Source organism: Maylandia zebra, linkage group LG16 (assembly GCF_041146795.1).
Source record: "Maylandia zebra isolate NMK-2024a linkage group LG16, Mzebra_GT3a, whole genome shotgun sequence".
NCBI classification, from domain to species: Eukaryota; Metazoa; Chordata; class Actinopteri; order Cichliformes; family Cichlidae; genus Maylandia; species Maylandia zebra.
Genome location: NC_135182.1, coordinates 26,154,692 through 26,172,476, shown reverse-complemented (window position 1 = coordinate 26,172,476; position 17,785 = coordinate 26,154,692). Strand labels below are relative to the sequence as shown.

Genomic DNA, 17,785 nt, shown 5'->3' with positions numbered 1-17,785 from the left:
CACAGTAAGGTGAATCACTGGCTCCCATTCTTCTCAGAGAAGCATGTTTTGTTTTGCCCAAGGTGAAAATATGACAGAGTGAGCCAGCAATTGTTTGGCTAGAGAAATGCCATGTGTGTTCTCGTTTCTGTTTTGCTTCTTGAAATAAAGGTTTATTCAACCATCCCCTGCTGCGCTCCCACACAGCCGACACGTGACACCCTGAATAATGATAGAGGGGCTAAAATGTGATGTTCTGTCGCCAGTAGATACAACGTTCGCCTCTGTCAGTGGGGTGCTGAAAGGCTGGAAAGATTTTTTTTTTTTTTTTTTTTTTTTTTTTTAGTAATGCATGCTGGAGGGAAATGTTTTCTGTGAGGTTAGATGCAGAAAATGCTGAGGTTTTGTTACTTTGATGACCCATGCTGCTGTCTACAAAGCCCATCATATTAATGGATTTCTTTTTCTCAACCAGCTTATATTTGGCATGTTGTTTTAAATGCATTTCAGTTTCTCTGGCTCTTTTAGACAAAGTGTTCAAAGCAGCGAAACAGAGAGAGCCTCCATGTCAAAATGATTTCTGATAATTCCCTCTTCTTTTCCCTGTTCTCCAGCTCCAATTTTTTTGCAATCTGTCTTTTTGTATCTGAGCCTGCACTGTGCTTTATTTCAGCCTCTCCATGGCTGCATTTAAAATGAGGAATCCAATTTACTCTAACAGCCCATTTCTGTATTTAACATCCAGAGGCCAAGCTGACCTGCAGCAGTGGCTTTTTAGAGGTGTATTAGAGTCAACGGTTGCCTTTTGTAGAGATCATGCACGCTGACACATGAATAAAAAAGTATCACATTATTGTCAGGGCTGTGTGCGTGAGCTGGTTGGAAACTCTGGCTGACATTGGTGCTTTTTAAAAAAATGTAATTATATCCAGTCGCGGGGTTGTCCACATCAAATATTATCTATGCATGGGTCACGCAAACCATACGTTAGTAATGCTTTCTGTGTGAGATGTCTGAGAAAGAAAAGTAATTTTGTTTTATGTGGGAGGGTTTTACTCAGCGGCGCAGAAACTTGTCGGATTCTGCCTTAAAAAGCTCCTCACCCACCCGCCCGTGTGGATTTCATTAGAGATTTGTTGCTTTTAATTTTCCAAATAAATCCGGTGCTGCGCTCATTGTTCTCAGATTTCTGCCGCTGAGGATGAGCCAGGCATGGCAGGGATGTCTTAAACCGCTTGACTGCTGCATATTTTATGGCAGGATCTCTTGTAGAGCCTTGGGCAGTTGTTTGTTGCTGTACCTCCTAAAGGCACAAAGACAAAGTTATTGAAGACACACAAACAAATCAAGATTGCATAACACACGCTGCAGGTACATGAATGGAATCTGCTCGCTTACCCACACCTCTACACCGCTGTTACAGTAAAACTAGTAATAATACATGATTGATTGCTTTGCCAATATTATCGGCTAATATTGGTCTATCACAGATAAAACCGTGTTGCCATACACGCTCAGGCCCACTTTATTAGGTACACCTTTTTTGTTGCATTTCAGATTTAAGATTTAGCAAGGTGCTGGAAACAGCTCTACTGTATTCGGAGCTGGTGTTTGTACAGTGAACCTATTACCACGTTTAAGAAAGCAGAAAACGACATTGAAGGACATGGTCAGCAAAAATACTCAGGTAGCCTCTGTATGTGCCAAAACAATATCCCCAACACCAGTGCAACACCAGCCTGACCCACTGATACAAGGAAGCAGGGATCTATGCTCTGGTTTTACGCCAAATTCTGAAATTACCATCCAACTGTTGGAGCATCTATTGACCCGTCAAACCAGGCAGTGTTTTTCAAATCTTCTGTTTTCCAGTGTTGATGAGCTTGTGCAAATGGCATCAGTTTCCTGTTTTTAACTAACAGGAGTGGGACCTGTTGTGGTCTTCTGCTGCTGTAGCATCAAGATTCTACGTGTTGTGCATTCAGAGATGCTCTTCTGCATACTTTGGTTATAACAAGTGGTTACAAGCTGGGGGATCAGCTTCCCAGCTCCCTCCGCCTGCATGTGGAAGGCAACATACTGAAACCTGTGATGAAACTGTATAGGAAAAAGCATTTTTATGATCGTGTGTATGTGATTGGATGAATGATGCTTATAGTAAAAAGTGCTCAGTTGCTCAGCGTGCTCAGTTAGAGCAGAAAAGCACTACATCAGTACCAGTGCATTTATTTGAGTTATTGTTGCTTTCTTAATAGCTTTAAGCTGTCCGGCCCTTGTCCGATATCAACCAGGTATCTTCATCCACAGATGATCACTGGATGTTTTCTCTGTTTTGGGCCTTTTTGTGCAAACCTTAGAGAAGCTTGTGTGGAAAGATTCCAGTAGATCAGCAGTTCCTGCAACACTTGAACAGGTATACCTAATAAAAAGACTGGTGAGTGTGTGTTTTCTGATATGTGGCCATTTTTATTGCAGAACATAATCAAAACAAAAACTGAGTTATTTGGAAATGGTGCAATCATGTAGTTTGTTGAACAGCTCAAAGCATCAAAGCAAATGTGCTGCAGCCTATCAGACATGGATGTAGCCACTGTGATGTCACTTTTTGGTTTGTGTTGTTGTCTTTTTGATGCATCAACATTAGCATTTTAGCCATTGCTACTTTGTTTTTGTTTTATTGGAGGCAGAAGTGTCCATAATTGGACGATAGCGTGGAAGTAACAGATAAATAGAATCTTGGACTTTCACTCACCAAAAATGAAGCACCAATTTCTTGGATGAGCTGTTAAGAATACATAATTAATCCACCCTTATTGCCAGATAAGTGCATCAAAACACATTCAAAAAGGTTTGCAGACATCTAAAAATTTAATTCACCCAAACTGAAATGGGCTTGTAATAAACAATGCATAATTAATTCATGCTAATTCATATTAATTTTAGGCTAATTTCATTAAAGGCACAACAAGTTTGCGAGCAATTGTTGGCCACACAAGTAGTAATACATAACTTCCAGCCGTAAAACTAAATGGATACTCATCAGTACAAAAACAAGTCACCCCTGCTGCATTTCTCATGAATTTCTCATGACTTTATATAATTCCTAAAAATGCCACAGATGGGCAGTGAGTGCTGCGTTGTGGTCCCACCTGAATAAATTCAGCACAAGTGAACCAGATGGTTTTGTTTCACCCGCGTCATTCCAGGTCTGCGTGTCGTTTCGGAGTCCTGAACGCTGCACAGATCACAAATTATGGAACGGAAACAGCGCAGCATTAATAACATCGCTCCAAAGAGACTTTTTTTTAAATCACAGACGTTAATTAATTCGCACGGATGCACGTAATGCACACAGCTACGCACGCACACTCAGACACACTCGTGTGATTCGGCCTGTGATGTCGTGTTGTGTCAGAGTGCGTTGATTATCACTTTCACACATGCTCTGGAAAGGTGGAGGGCAGGTTTGCTCTGATTTCCTCCTCCACATTATTCCGGCTCTGCCTCGGCTCTGCTGGAGATCCTTTTTGTATCTTTCTATTTCTGATCTGCCCTCTTTACCACTTCTATTGTCTGTGTTTCTGCCTGCCCCCATTTTATTCTCTCAATATTTATTTTTTTATTCAGAGTTTATTCATTATTAAATGCCACGTCTTTTTCATTTTACAGTATATGGTCTCTTCCACATTTTCCAGCTTCACACTGGTTCTGTGATATAAGCTTGTTTTCTACAACAGCGAGTTTGAGGATGTTTATTTGTTTCTACAACAAGCTGCAGAGGTGCACTGGGAACAAAGGCATTGGTCTCATGCCCAATGAGTGGCTTCAGGGTTGAATTTGAGTAAAAATGCTGTTGCAGGAGTGAGTTTTTAGGCCTTTAGGAAAAAAATATAATTGTTTAGGAAAATGCAACTAATGACATTTCTCATCTCTTTTTTTTTTTTTTTGGTTTTCCAATTTGGGAACTGTTCTGCTGTAATTTGGTTACTTTATGGTCCGTGCATGGTGCTGTCTTTAGGTGCTACCTAATAACAACCAGTGTTTTCTTTTCTTGTTTGTGTTTGTTCTCTTTAGTCCTTTAGTCTTTGCCATGATGATCTTCTTTGTAGTGAAGAGAAACTGAGTATTAGAAACAATTAAACTGTCCACCGTAGCCACTGTCTGTGCTTGCCATGTGTGTTGGTTTTTTTTGTTTGGTTTTTTTTTTTGGTGCTATGTCCTTGAAGAAGCTCTCAGCATTTGAGCACACAGTGCCACTGCCGTCAGGCTCTTTGATTAGCATCTCTGCATAATGGTTGATTTCCCACAGTTACCCTTTCTTCATTGAGCTACATAAATGTACACCAACATTTATGTAAATGGTATTTAAGATAAGATAAGATAAGATAACCTTTATTAGTCCCACACGTGGGAAATTTGTTTTGTCACAGCAGGAAGTGGACAGTGCAAAAGTTATGACGCAAAAATTAGAATACAATAAGAATAAATACAGTACACAACTGTACAGAATAGAATAAAATAAAATACTATATACAGTAGAATAAAATAAAATAAATATACAATAAGATAAAAATAGAATACAAATACTATATACAACTGAGTAAAAATACAACGATGACAGAAAGGATTATTGCACTTAGTATTATTGCATATGTATGGATGTGTGTGCTTGATCAGTTAAAGTCTTTATTATGGAGTCTGACAGCAGTGGGGAGGAAAGACCTGCGAAATCTCTCCGTCCCACACCGTGGGTGCCGCAGTCTCCCACTGAAGGAGCTGCTCAGTGCTGTCACAGTCTGCTGCATGGGGTGGGAGATGTTGTCCATCAGGGATGACAGCTTAGCCGCCGTTCTCCTGTCACTCACCACCTCCACTGGGTCCAGAGGGCATCCTAGAACAGAGCTGGCCCTTCGGATCACCCTGTTCAGTCTCTTCCTGTCCCCAGCAGAGATGCTGCCGCCCCAGCAGACCACGCCATAAAAGATAGCAGAAGCCACAACAGAGTCATAGAATTTCTTCAGGAGTGGGCCCTCCACTCCAAACGACCTGAGTCTCCGCAGCAGGTACAGCCTGCTCTGCCCTTTCCTGTAGAGGGCGTCTGAGTTATGAGTCCAGTCCAGTCTATTGTTCAGATGAACACCAAGGTACCTGTAGCTGTCCACAGCCTCAATGTCCATACCTTGGATGTTCAGTGGTTGCAGTGGAGAATGCTTGTGCCTGCGGAAGTCTACCACCAGTTCCTTGGTTTTACTGGCGTTGATCTGGAGGTAGTTCAGCTGGCACCAGTCCACAAAGTCTTGAGTCAGTCCTCTGTACTCCTTGTCGTCCCCATCAGTGATGAGGCCGACTATTGCAGAGTCATCAGAGAACTTCTGCAGGAAGCACTGGGTGGAATTGTGGGAGAAGTCTGCAGTGTAGATGGTGAAGAGGAACGGAGCCAGAACCGTTCCCTGTGGGGCCCCCGTACTGCAGACGACCCTGTCCGACACACAGCCCTGAGTCCTCACATACTGTGGTCGGTCGGTGAGGTAGTCCAGGATCCAGGTAGTGAGGTGATGGTCCACTCCAGAGTTCACCAGCTTGTCCTTTAGAACCGAGGGAAGAATGGTGTTGAAGGCACTGGAGAAATCAAAGAACATGATTCTCACAGTGCTTCCAGCGGTCTCCAGGTGAGCGAGGGAACGATGTAGGAGGTGAATGACGGCATCATCCGCTCCAATGCCAGGCTGGTAGGCAAACTGAAGTGGGTCCAGTGATGAGCTTATTAGGCGCCGAAGCTGAGCCAGGACCAACCGCTCCAGGGTCTTCATCAGGTGGGATGTCAGTCTGTTAACAGACTGTTTATGCATGTTGTTTCTTTGTAGAGTGACACGGGGTGAAAGTGACATCACAAGTAGTGTCTCGTGTATGAATGAGTGTGTCTGTGTGTATACGGAGAATTTAACAGGAGAATAAAAAGGTAGAAACAGTATTACAGCCAGCAGCTTAGGAGCAAAAAGAGCGATGGTAACCATGGAGTCACTTTTAACGTTTCCTGAAACCATAAAACACAGAAATACTAAACCACAAATAAGAATGACTAAATAAAACTAACTAAATAAAATCCAAAGGTTAAGCAAAGAGAAAATTCATAAAGGGATCATTAAAAAATAGTCTTTTTATGGAGCTGCAGAAATACATCCAGTAGCAGCCGGCAGCAGAGACGTGTGTCTCTTTGTGGCCTCCAGTCTCAGCGGTGCCGACCTCCTGCGCAGAAAAGATGCAACCCGCAGTTAATTATCCCGACACCAGGTCCCGTATTTGGGTGATGAGGAGAAGATGGTATTCACAGGATTTCAGCAGAGGTTTAAACTCAGCTGTAATGTTGATCTAGTGCAGATCACCTTCCCTGTTTCCATCACTGCTCCATGGGACAACACGTACATCTTCCATGGCATTCCATGCCAAGTGACACAAAACTCTCAACCTTTCCATTTAGAATGTGCACTACAATGCTAGAAGTATTCCCTCATCTGCCTTCATGTGCATATGAACTTGAATGACATCCTATTCTTAATCCATAGGGTTTAATATGAGCTCTGCCCACTTTTTACAGCTTTAACAACTTCAAAAGCACAGAAACTATAAAACTGATAAAACAAATAAAAACACCACATAAAAAAAAAAACAACCCAAACTTCCTCCAGAGACATGTGCAGCATTGCTGGGCTCTGCTTTGAGTGAGCATGTCCTGTTTCTGTTGTCATTTCTAAAATACGTCAGTGCATGAGTGTAAGGAGCCCAGGATTTCAGCAACAGTCTGCAAAGATCAGACAAGAAAACCTCAAAGGGGGAAGAAACGTTGCAATCTGTTTGTTTCCTGTTTTGACTTCTGTTCCTAATCCTGCAGTGAAGGCTTGTCTTTCCTGAGAAGATGCGCCTCTCGTTTAGGAGGCAACAGCAGTGAGTCATGAGTGCCTCAAGTAGAAATAGTTGTAGACGATAAGCGGCAACCTCATATGTGAGCTGGCTGCTGCTGCTGCTGTTTAAAATCGGACTTGGATGCAGATATATTTTTAAAAGGTTAATAAAAAGCTAAATAATAATCAGACAATGATCTTTAACTGGTTCTTAGATTAATTTTAGCCAACGCTTCCAAGGTTTCATCAAGTCTATTAAAAGCTTGATGTCCCAGCTGTCCATATTCTCTCTCTCTCTCTCTCTCTCTCTCTATATATATATATATATATATATATATATATATATATGCACAAAAAAAGCTAGAACTAACAAATGGCCTACTGTTGCATTAGGGGCTTTTACACATATAGCGGGTGAGAAAGGAATAAAGTACCAATGGAAATGTTAGAACTTAACACGTTTGACCTGTTCAGCTGGTATCTGTCCACTAATTACAAACCACTCTTTGCCCTGTGTGAACAGTGTTAACCGTGACTCAGTGCTTTCTCTATGATACAGGCTGTAAAGTGGGAAATAAAAACCCTGTGCTGCAAACAGAAGCCCACAAGGCTTCCAGTACCAAAGAATCCACAGATTCTACACGTTCATACTTGGATATCTCTTTTTGATATTACTGCTGTCTGCGCTGAGTCTGAAAGCAGTAGGGGCCTGACCTCCCCTCCCCCTCTCCTTCTTCATTTCATCCTTCCTCCACCACCACCTCCTCCTCCTCCTCCTCCTCCTTCTTTGCTTTTGCTTCTCTTTCTGCGATTGAAAGATAAAAAAAAAAAAATCTGAGGTATGTTAGTCATTTTCTGGCTGAGCGGCACCACACAACTGAGCCGTCATGATAAGGAGGGGTGTGTTGGAGCGACAGAGGGAGTTGAGTTTGCCTGGCAACAGGTGAAAAGACTGAGATAAGACTGTTGATATTTGAGTTTTCCCTCTCTGCTTTTACCGCCTCTCTCCTCATCGCCACCTGCCCCTGCCACCGCTCTCGTCGCCCTTTTCCCAGCTTTTGATGAGGCGTGGATCTCTTTGACCCCCGCAACTAATAAGTGAAGCAGTCACGCTCATAAAAAATGCATGAAGGTGATGTGCAATTAAAACCTGCCTCGAGTTTGATGTTGTTGACAGTAAAGCGTGAGTGACATGTGAGCATCACAGCTTCACTGGGCGAATCTCCTCTTCAAGGTGTTCGCGCTTTACTTTCCTACCATGTGTGTTTGTGTATTTGTCGTCTGTGTTTGTCTGCGAGGCGTGGGCTGTGGATTAGGTTCGCCTGATGTCAGAGGTTGACGTGGGCGTGTGAGTCATGAGTCGGGGGAGGAAGGTGGTGGCGCCTGGGTTGTCGGTTTGACGACATCCCCCTGCTGGAGCAGATGGTTTCGGCTGCCGTGCCGGGGGGAGCGCAGTTAGAAGTAAAACAAGAGCTGCTAGTCGTCAGAAGGTGGCTGATTGTTGCTCTCCATATGGGCATGCTCAGTAACGAACAGATCCAGCAGAGGCAGCGAGAGGCAATGTAACTTGCTTCGTGGAGGATTTTCCACACCTAACAAGAAGAGGAGATGAATGCCTGTCACCATTTGGGACAATTGAATTTAAACATTTCCACTCCCACAAGTTTCCATAAATGGATCTTGACGCATCCCTCTTAGCATTGTTTGAATGTACGCCAGGCTTTGTGCGTGTGTGTGTGTGTGTGTGTGTGTGTGTGTGTGTGTGTGTGTTTGCTTCGGTGCCGGAAATGTCGCCCAGTACCAGTACGTTTGTTTAAACGCTGCAGCCATCACAGGCAAACACTCAATAATGTCTCTTTCCCCTTTCTCGTTCAATGAACCTGCATGTGGGAGGACATGTGTGTTAAATAGTATGAAATTCACTCTCTAAATCTTTATTTGGTATTTAGTTATTTCTTTACTGCAGGGGTCTCAAACTTAAATGACCTGTGGGCCACTGCTGGCACAATCATCTCATGTGAGGGCCACTTTAGTGTTCAAGTAGTATAAATAAAACTCAAACAAACAAGAAAACACCCACAAATCTTTCTGAAAATATTCCAGACACGTGGCAGCGCTTCTGCTATAATTTTGTTTGTATTTAACAAAATGAAAATGGCGACATAAGTGTACACATTACTTTTTGACTGCTTTTCTCTCACTGAACTAACACAGCCAATCCTTCAACATGTTTGTACTCTCTGCTCATATCGCCTTCATATTAAATAATGTCTTGCTTTTTAAAGAACTTATTTTAACATTGCACTCTACAACAAGCAAATCCTCCCTAACAAAAACGGTAACTTCAAGGGCCAAATTTCATTACATTTCTTCCTGTCAATACACAGGTAGGGGTGACGCGGGCTGCAAGTGGCCCCCAGGCCACGAGTTTGAGACCCCTGCTTTCGGGGTATGTGTTTAAATTTCAATTTTAAAGAGAAAGTACTGTAGCTATAGTTGCTACCATGCATTTTTTTTTCATTATGATTGAAATGACTGCACTACAGTGAATGTTTTAAATACATGTTATATATTTCTCCTCATCAGTGTTACTCAATCTTGTCTCAACTGTTTCTCGTTATTGTTTCTCTAATTCATCTAAAAGTTGGCATTAAGAGCAAACTATGCACAGAGGATTTGTTCAGTTAGTGTCGTCGGGTTTTTCATTAGTTTTTTATTTCCTTTTGATGTTGTCTTTTTATTTCAACTTACTTTCATTTAGTTTCTGGACTTCAGTTGCTTATATCAGTTTAGCTTTTCAGGGTTTTTTTTTTTTATTAGTTTGAGTGTTAGTTGAAGTTTAAAGCAAAGACAAACACTTAACTACAAATGACAAACGTCCAAGTCGCTTTATTAGGTTCATCTGATTAACTGCTTTTTAACACAAATATTTTAACAGCCAATCACATGGCAGCAACTCATTGCATTTAGGTATGTAGGCGCGGTCAGGACGACCTCCTCGAATTGAACATCAGAATGGGGATAAAGAGGAGTTAAGTGACTTTGGCATCATTGTTGGTGCCAGTTGGGCTGTTGTGAGTGTTTCAGAAACTGCAGATCTGCTGGGATTTTCCCACACAGTCATCTCCAGGGTTTACAGAGATTGGTCCAAAAAAGAGAAAACATAAGTGTGCGCCAATTCTCTGGGTGAAAATGCCTTGTTGATGCCAGAGGTAAGAAAAGAATGACCAGAGTGCTTGAAGCTGATCAGAAAGCAGCAGCAACTCAAACAACCACTTGTTACAACAATAGTATGAAGATGATCATCTCTGAACATGTTGAACCTTAAAGCAGATGGATTACAGCAGCGGAACATCCGATGCCACTCCTGTCGCCCAAGAACAGGAAACTCTCGTTACCAAAGATGGACAACAGAAGATCAGAAAAACATTGCCTGGTCTTATCAGCGGCGATTTCTGCTGCAACATTTAGATGGATGTTAAACTTGACTGTAACTATCTGTTGGAAGCTGCCATTTGTTTGGAAAGAGATGGACACACGGGGCAAATATCGTCATGCATTTTACATCAGAACAGAGGGAGTGAACATGAAGATCACCACCATTGAACCAAGCTTGGTTAACCTGATTTATGTGTTTAAATATTTGAATCCAGTTTTAGATTTTAAACAGTTTATGATCAGAATATTAGGCTCCGTGTAAACACAGCCTCTACTTTTAGATCTGAAGCTAAGTTTGTATTCATCACGAGGAACTTGATTTAAGCGGTTTAGAAAGGAAATGGACTCATAGGAGAAACTCATTTGCATATCTCTTCGTTTGTTGTATTGATTTAGTTCTTTTCCATCCTTTGTGAAAGTGTAGGAGTAGATATTTGATGATTTACTGTCTAGTTCAGGGGTGGGCAATCTCAGTCCACGAGGGCCGGTGTCCCTGCAGGTTTTAGATGTGTCCTCGAACCAACACAGCTGATTTAAATGGCTAAATTAGCTCCTCAACATGTCCTGAAGTTCTCCAGAGGCCTGGTAACAAACTAATCATGTGATTCAGGTGTGTTGACCCAAGGTGAGATCTAAAACCTGCAGGGACACCGGCCCTCGTGGACTGAGATTGCCCACCCCTGGTCTAGTTATTTGCCTCAGGGGCATATAATTCTACTTCTCAGTGCATTCAAATTAAAGAAGTTTTCCATCACTTAGCTCTGTACCTGTGTAATATCAGTGCCATTGATTTTCCTGATGTATATTATGTTTGAGCCAGGAATGTTTCACCTGATGAAATCAAAGCAGCGTCTTCCATGTTTAGTCATTGATTTGCATTACAGTGGTCTCACAGAGTGAAATGTGTTTTCCATTCCTGCAGTCACGAACTTATGAAATTTCTGCATCATCTCCCAGGAGGCTGATTAGATCATTTTACTAATCCACCTGCTATTAAAATAAGCACACCTACGGTTAGCACTTTTGACCAGTACAATATTGCAAAGTTGGACTTTGCAGGTAATGATTACTTGTTACCTGTTACTAGCTGCTTAGATGCATGACACAAATCAGGGTACAGTGATAAAAGGGATAAAAAGAGATTCTCCTTGGGGGAGGAGGGCAGGATTCATCCCAGAGTATGACCCAGTTTTAAAATGCCAAATATCTCCACTAGAGCTGGACGGGTTTGAAGGGGCTCCCTCGAGGCTGCGGCAGGGGAAGCTGGTGCACTGTGGAGGCAGCACGACTTGGGCTGTCAGTTACTGTAGCAGGCGGTGTGAGGGTGAGAGCAGGGCATGTTTTGATTAGACTGTGTGACAGACGCTGTTGCATAATAATGGGAGACTTTGCTTTAAACATAATGAGCGTTGTAACCAAGTTGGAGCTACTTACACTGAACTCATATTAGAGAGGTAATCTTGCAGGATTCCTGTGAAAATAAAAAAGAAATGCTGTAGAAAATATGATAGGAATGATTAAAATACTTTATTTGAGAATATGAGCCACATTAGTTAAAGCAGAACATCAATTTAAAACAGCGTCTTTTAGTTTATTGGCAACATTTGTTGAGCCTATAGTTTGATTTTTGCTTGTAAAAGCACTGATTTTTTTTAAACGCGCTTTAAAAATTTTCACCTGAGCCATAGGAAAGTGTTTGTTTGGGGGGTTTTTTTTGGCTTTTTCAACACTGTATCCCAGTTTCTCCACATTCATACAGTCTGTATTTACATGTAGATTAGTGGAAAGGCACAAAACTATCACACGTAGTTTTTTCCAGCTATTTTAATATTTTGCAACTTTATGATTCAATCAACTGTCGTACAGCTGGCAGGTTACTTTACGGAAATATTACACTAGTTAAAGACTTCACTGCAATTTTTTACACTTTGCAGATGTCGGTGGGCTGAATTAGGATCCTTTTTGCAGACACGCTGGCGAGGACACACAGTGAGCCTCACTGTATCACTGTTGAAGTGCAGTCAGAGATTTGTACCAGAGCTCCACGGCAATCTTTCTCTTTATTTAACTTGCAGAAATCTTTCTGATTACGCAGCAGCACATCTGCATACTCTGCAGCGTTATGAGAAGTAGTGACTTTTATATTGATGTCAGGTGCTCTCCTTAGAGTGGACCTGTTGCCTATTGCTGTTATTTTCTATTTATTTTTTTAATGTATCTGTATAAGCGAGAGAGGTTTGTTCATTTAGATATTTTTTTTTAAAAATATTTAAGAAAGCGTGGTTTTGCGGCCAAAAATACAGAGCATTCAAATTCTGTACTAACCGCTAACTGTATCTGTAGCCCCTCTGATAGTTTTATGTGGCATATTGCAAGAAGGCAAATGAAACTATAGAGCTTTGTTTCAGATTGAATCAAAGTCCTTCTAGAAGCAAGTCTTGCACCTTTACTTTTCTGACAATTTATTATCGTTTTGTTAATTATAATTTCAGTGATGTGAAACTGCATTAATAACTGCTTTAACAGTTTCCACACTTTGCCATAAAATACGTTTTGAAACCCTTTTCACCCCCTGGAAGCTCCTTTAGGAATTTCCTGTACATTATATTTCTGAGATCTTTGACTGCTGTGCCTCTATCTAACATTTTTGCTTCCATGTCTTGGGGTTTTTTTGCAGTTAATGATGTTTAGCTACTTTGCAGTGCTGCGTGATCTGAACAATACATCGTGGAACAGCATCAGAGGAAATAATATCACAAACCTGGTAATTTCTACAGGTTTCCACTGGCCGGCATGTAAAACCGTGGAAAAGACTCCCTTCTCCTTTTAATTTTCCAGATGTGGAAAACAGTGTTTCACATGTTTGGAGAACTTCAGAAGTGCATCATTTATAGCATGGAAAAGTACTGGCTGTAAGCAAGAGCCAAGTCTGTGTATAACTCCCATTTGGATACGTAACATTAATAATGCTCCTGTCTGACTCAGTGGGTAACAGTCTCACTCTGTACAGACTGTAAGTTCAGCAGGGTCAGGACTAAATGGTTATAAGTGTAGCTTTTAAGCTATTGTATGAAAGAAAAATAATCTAATACTAAGACTTGCTGCCTGATAGTATAAAATAAGTTTCCTCATTAACGGAAGCAGTTTTTGTGAGGTTTGTCACACAAAAGCAGCGACATTAAACGTCAAAACACTCTGACCCAAGAGTTTTAGTCTCACTTTTATTTGTAAAATACTCACATTGAAAAGTAATAGGCATTTTATTTTTTGTGTCACTGGCTTCACAGAGGCTCACAGCACTAACAAACACACAGTTTATTTAGTGCACATGCATCATGCTAGATTCAAAGCCCTTACAATAATCACAGTTCTTTGCACTCAAAACTCAAACATTTGGTTGTGAAGTTCGCTTTGTCCATCCAAATCGATCCGAATGAGCTGTGGCTGTCCCTTCAGGCTCCGGAGAGGCTAATAAACTGAGCACAAGCTATTAAACCAACTAAACACAGCACACAGGGGTGGGTTTAGCAGTGGACACACACGCACGCCAGCACACATACACACACGTGTGCACACACAGGCTGTAGTAAAAGCTGAATGGCACATCACGCAACACAAGCAGTTTTTAAAACCTTAATTCGACGCGCTCGTCTTCTGTGTGAAAGGACTCGCCGTCGACTTTCGCGTCACTTAAACTTTTGCATGATACCTAACCAGATGCAGTTAAAGATGCTATAAATGTCAAGATGATGTGGGTCATTTTGAGTTCTATAAATACAAAGCAGTGCAAACGGTGATGCTAAAATACCATTCTGCTCAGAACAATCACCCAAAAACGTATCCCGTGTGTGTGTAAGCCACTATTGTGCAGTAAACATTTAAAACCTGCCCTGTACGACAGACCTACCCACCAGTTCTCCTATCAATGACACATTACAGCTTGGCACATCTTATAACACTTTCAAACCAATACCTCACAGGGTGGATATAGAAACAGGCTCTTTCCTTTCTCCCTCTATCTTCCCCCTCCCCGCCCCCTTCATCATCTTCATCCTACTTGACAAAATGCAGGGCCTCGGCCACCACCACGGAGCCTTTGCTGCTGTCAAGGCAGGTGACAAGCTTGAAGCCCGATCTCAGTGCTAGCATCACTGTCTCTAGTTTCAGACAGTCAAGTGTGCACAGGAATGTGCTGTCCTCCTTCAGAACGAGCCGCGAGCCAGGCTCCGACTTGATGAAGTGTCGGAACTGTATCACGTTGGATGACACCACAAATTCTTCCGGAAAGCCATCCAAGCGGCTCTTGGAGATCTGCACCAGCCGCCCTTTGACCTTATCGATGAAGGCGGGGTCACTGCAGTACACCTTGAGGCCCTGCGACCTCTCGTGGCTATCCGTCACCTCCAGGAAGGCGGGTTCCCGCAGTGCCGCCCTCTGAGTTTCCCACTCGACCACAGCCTCCACCAGTTCAGTCAGGCGGTAAAAATCGGCCTCTCGTCGCAGGAGCCCCGCCTCCCGGAAGTCATCGGGCAGCTGGAGCTCTCCTGTTCGGAGGTAGTTGAGCACATGGCGAAAAACCGGACCATCTCTGTCGATGAAGGGGTTGCCCATGGAATCGGTGTGCTGGACCGCCTTCTTACCGTTGGCCACCTCCTCGAGAAACGAGCCCTGTTGTTTGGCAAGGGTGGTCCGGTGGGCCGTGTACAGGAACCCCCCTACGTTGAGGGTGATGGTGCCCGAGGAGGGCTTCTTGAAGCTCTTGCTGGGCTGCAGCAGGTCCGGGTTGATGTGCCTCAGTTCACTTTCCATCCTGCTGAGGTCCCATTCCATTCTCCAGACGCCCTCTCCAGCCTCGACCCAGCCTCGGAGCTGGTGTGTCTGCTCAGCTGTGCGCGTGTGTGTCTGTGTGTGCTCGGTACCAATCGAGTCAGTTTTTTTTTCTTTCTCTTCCCCCCTCTCCTTTGGATCTGACTTTGTGGGTCGGTGCGGCAGCAGAGGAAATGAGAAGGTGTTGTCAGCTGTCTGTATAGTGAGAGCAAATGTGTCTGAGAGCGTGTGATGGTGGATGGGTGAGTGCTGCCTGGCAGAGGAGCGACAGTGAACTGGGAGCTGAAAACAGACTCGCTCTCTGTTCTGCTCCGTGTCCCTCCTCTCGCTGTCTCTCTCTCTCTCTCTCTGTCTCTTCTACTCTTTCTGTCTCTCTCTCTCTCTTTAAGAGTGGGTGGGCAGGCAGCGTCACATACAGGGAGGAGAGAGAGGGAGTATGTGAGCAAACATCAGAGGAGTACAGACTCCAGAAGCTCGCTCTTTTTCTTTCTTTCACTCTGTCTTTAATTATCTTGGATAAAAAAGGTGCAAAGCTCAGCTCTAGCTGTTAGTTAACACACACATACACACACATGCACGCAAGCCATGCTTTCACCAGATGGAGGGGGGAGGGTTGCTTCCATAATTTTTGTGGTGTGAAATTGTCTCAGCGTGTGTGAGTCTGAATATGAAACTCCTTTTTGCAGCCAGATCCATCTGTTTTACCACACAGCGCTTCATGTGAACTGGAATCTGTCTGAAATCTCCGGTCATGACGGGGAGGAGGCGGCTGGCCTCGTTTCATGTAAATTTATGTGACTCTCCTGCTTTCCTTCTTGCGAGGTAACAGGCGGGCCCTCTGTCTTAGCAAATTGTTTATTGATCGTGCCCATGTGTGCGGTGTGTGCGGTGTGTGTGTGTGTGTGTGTGCGCTCGCTTTGAGGGCCTTGTGAAGGAAATGGACCAATTACAGTCCACGGTGGTCCGGTCATGAAGGACAGCTTTTGAATTGGTTAATGCTTTTGGCCTGTAGCCTCCTGTCAGGGGAAAAATGGTCCACTGGTCGCTCGGTACTAACGACTCACGCCGTCGCTGTTTACGTGTGTCCGTGTGTGCTTATTTTTGTTTTGCGTTTCACTCTTTTTTTTTTTTTTCTTCTTTTTTTTTTGTATCTCCTCCAGCGCGACTACAAATGTGAAAGAAATCACAGTTCATATCAAACACGAGGAAACACGCAGAGCGGCTCCAGCAGTGCTGACTGGTAACAGCGTGTGATTAAAAACATAAAAGTCTGCGCATACCACGCAGATGATTTGGTCTGGTGCTTCATGCTTACACTCTAACACACTAAACACTATGTTAAATAACTGTAGTTGGGCTGAAAATGGAAGAAAAATTACCATTCTAGGAAGCTACTAAATAAATAACGGTAAATGATACGTATCAGTTTTGTGGTAGATGTTCATTTTATAGCAGAAGCTGCTCTAAAGTGTGAGTGTGCAAAATCAATGTGTACTTCAGCTTCCATGTGGTGATTTAATGATTTTGGTAAACATATAATCCATAAAAGAAACATCTTTGCATCAGTCTTATTATGCAGTCGCCTTTTAAGAACAGGTTTTCCTCGTGTCCTCTTTATTACTTGTTGGTGTTTCTATATTAGAAGTGGAAAATGTCAGCAGTCAGATTGCTCCCATGTTGAACTCCCTGCATTTCTTATTTATCACGCAAGCACTTACACAAACACTCAGGCCCGATAGCCTGCACACTAAATCCATGTTTACTCTTGATTCTGACCCGCGCAGCTACTGCTGCAGAAATATTTCAGTGCAGACGGTTTGTAACCTACTTTAGATGTGTTTTTACACCAGGGAGGCAATGCCAGTTAATTTGCATAATTTATCATCACTTGCACAGAAGTCTGGCAGTGACAAAATACCTGGATTGTGGCGGTTTGTCACCGGAGGGCAACGGAGACGGGGCGCCTTCTTTTGCAGTGGTGTTTATGTTTGATTACTCACTAGCAAAATATTGTTAAGGCATTTAAATTTACTTGCCTTGTGAGAAAATACAGTTATACGAGTAGTGGAAGATTAGGTTATCTCGATGTAACATTTAGCGGTAGCAAGCTTGTCGAAAATGAGTAAAGCAGGCTAAAAAAATGCCTTTTACAGTGGGATAACTAAAGCTAGAGACTCGGGATTATCTGTTGAAGCCCTGCTGCAGTTGCTTACCAGTATATGAGTCAGAGGTGTGAAGATATCTCGTTTATCGAAGTTTTTCATGGTAAATTTCTGAAGAAACTACTTAAGGTGAATAAAAATGTCCAGACATGGTTTGTGGTGTGGATTATTGGATACCAGCAGGATCAAGTTATCCTCTTATGTTTAGTTCATTAAGGAATCAATACAATATGGATGCTTTTAAATCAGAGTGGGTAGTGACATTAAAACAAGTTTCTGATTACACCTCATTTTCTTATTTATGGTGAGGTACCAATGTGATGAATGACAGCCTCTGCATAAATTATAGAACATTTAGGCAAGGTCTTCAATTGGGAGATTACCCATGCAGCTTAGATTATTCAGATCAGGTCAGAATCCAGCAGTAACGGGCAGATGTCTTGGTGCTGAGTATGTTGTGAATATTGCAGAGTTTTGTGA

General features: G+C 42.7%; 2 protein-coding genes across 2 annotated transcripts in view; one reads left to right on the top strand and one right to left on the bottom strand.

The window, feature by feature from the left end:
* The window catches only part of LOC101471877 (general transcription factor IIF subunit 2), a 65,317-nt gene that overhangs the window by 20,459 nt on the left and 27,073 nt on the right, over positions 1-17,785 (top strand). The window lies entirely within an intron of this gene.
* kctd4 (potassium channel tetramerization domain containing 4) lies at positions 13,507-15,476 on the bottom strand. Its single transcript, XM_004555595.2, has one exon. It carries the CDS (start codon positions 15,144-15,146, stop codon positions 14,370-14,372), a length of 777 nt encoding a protein of 258 aa, XP_004555652.1. The 5' UTR covers positions 15,147-15,476; the 3' UTR covers positions 13,507-14,369.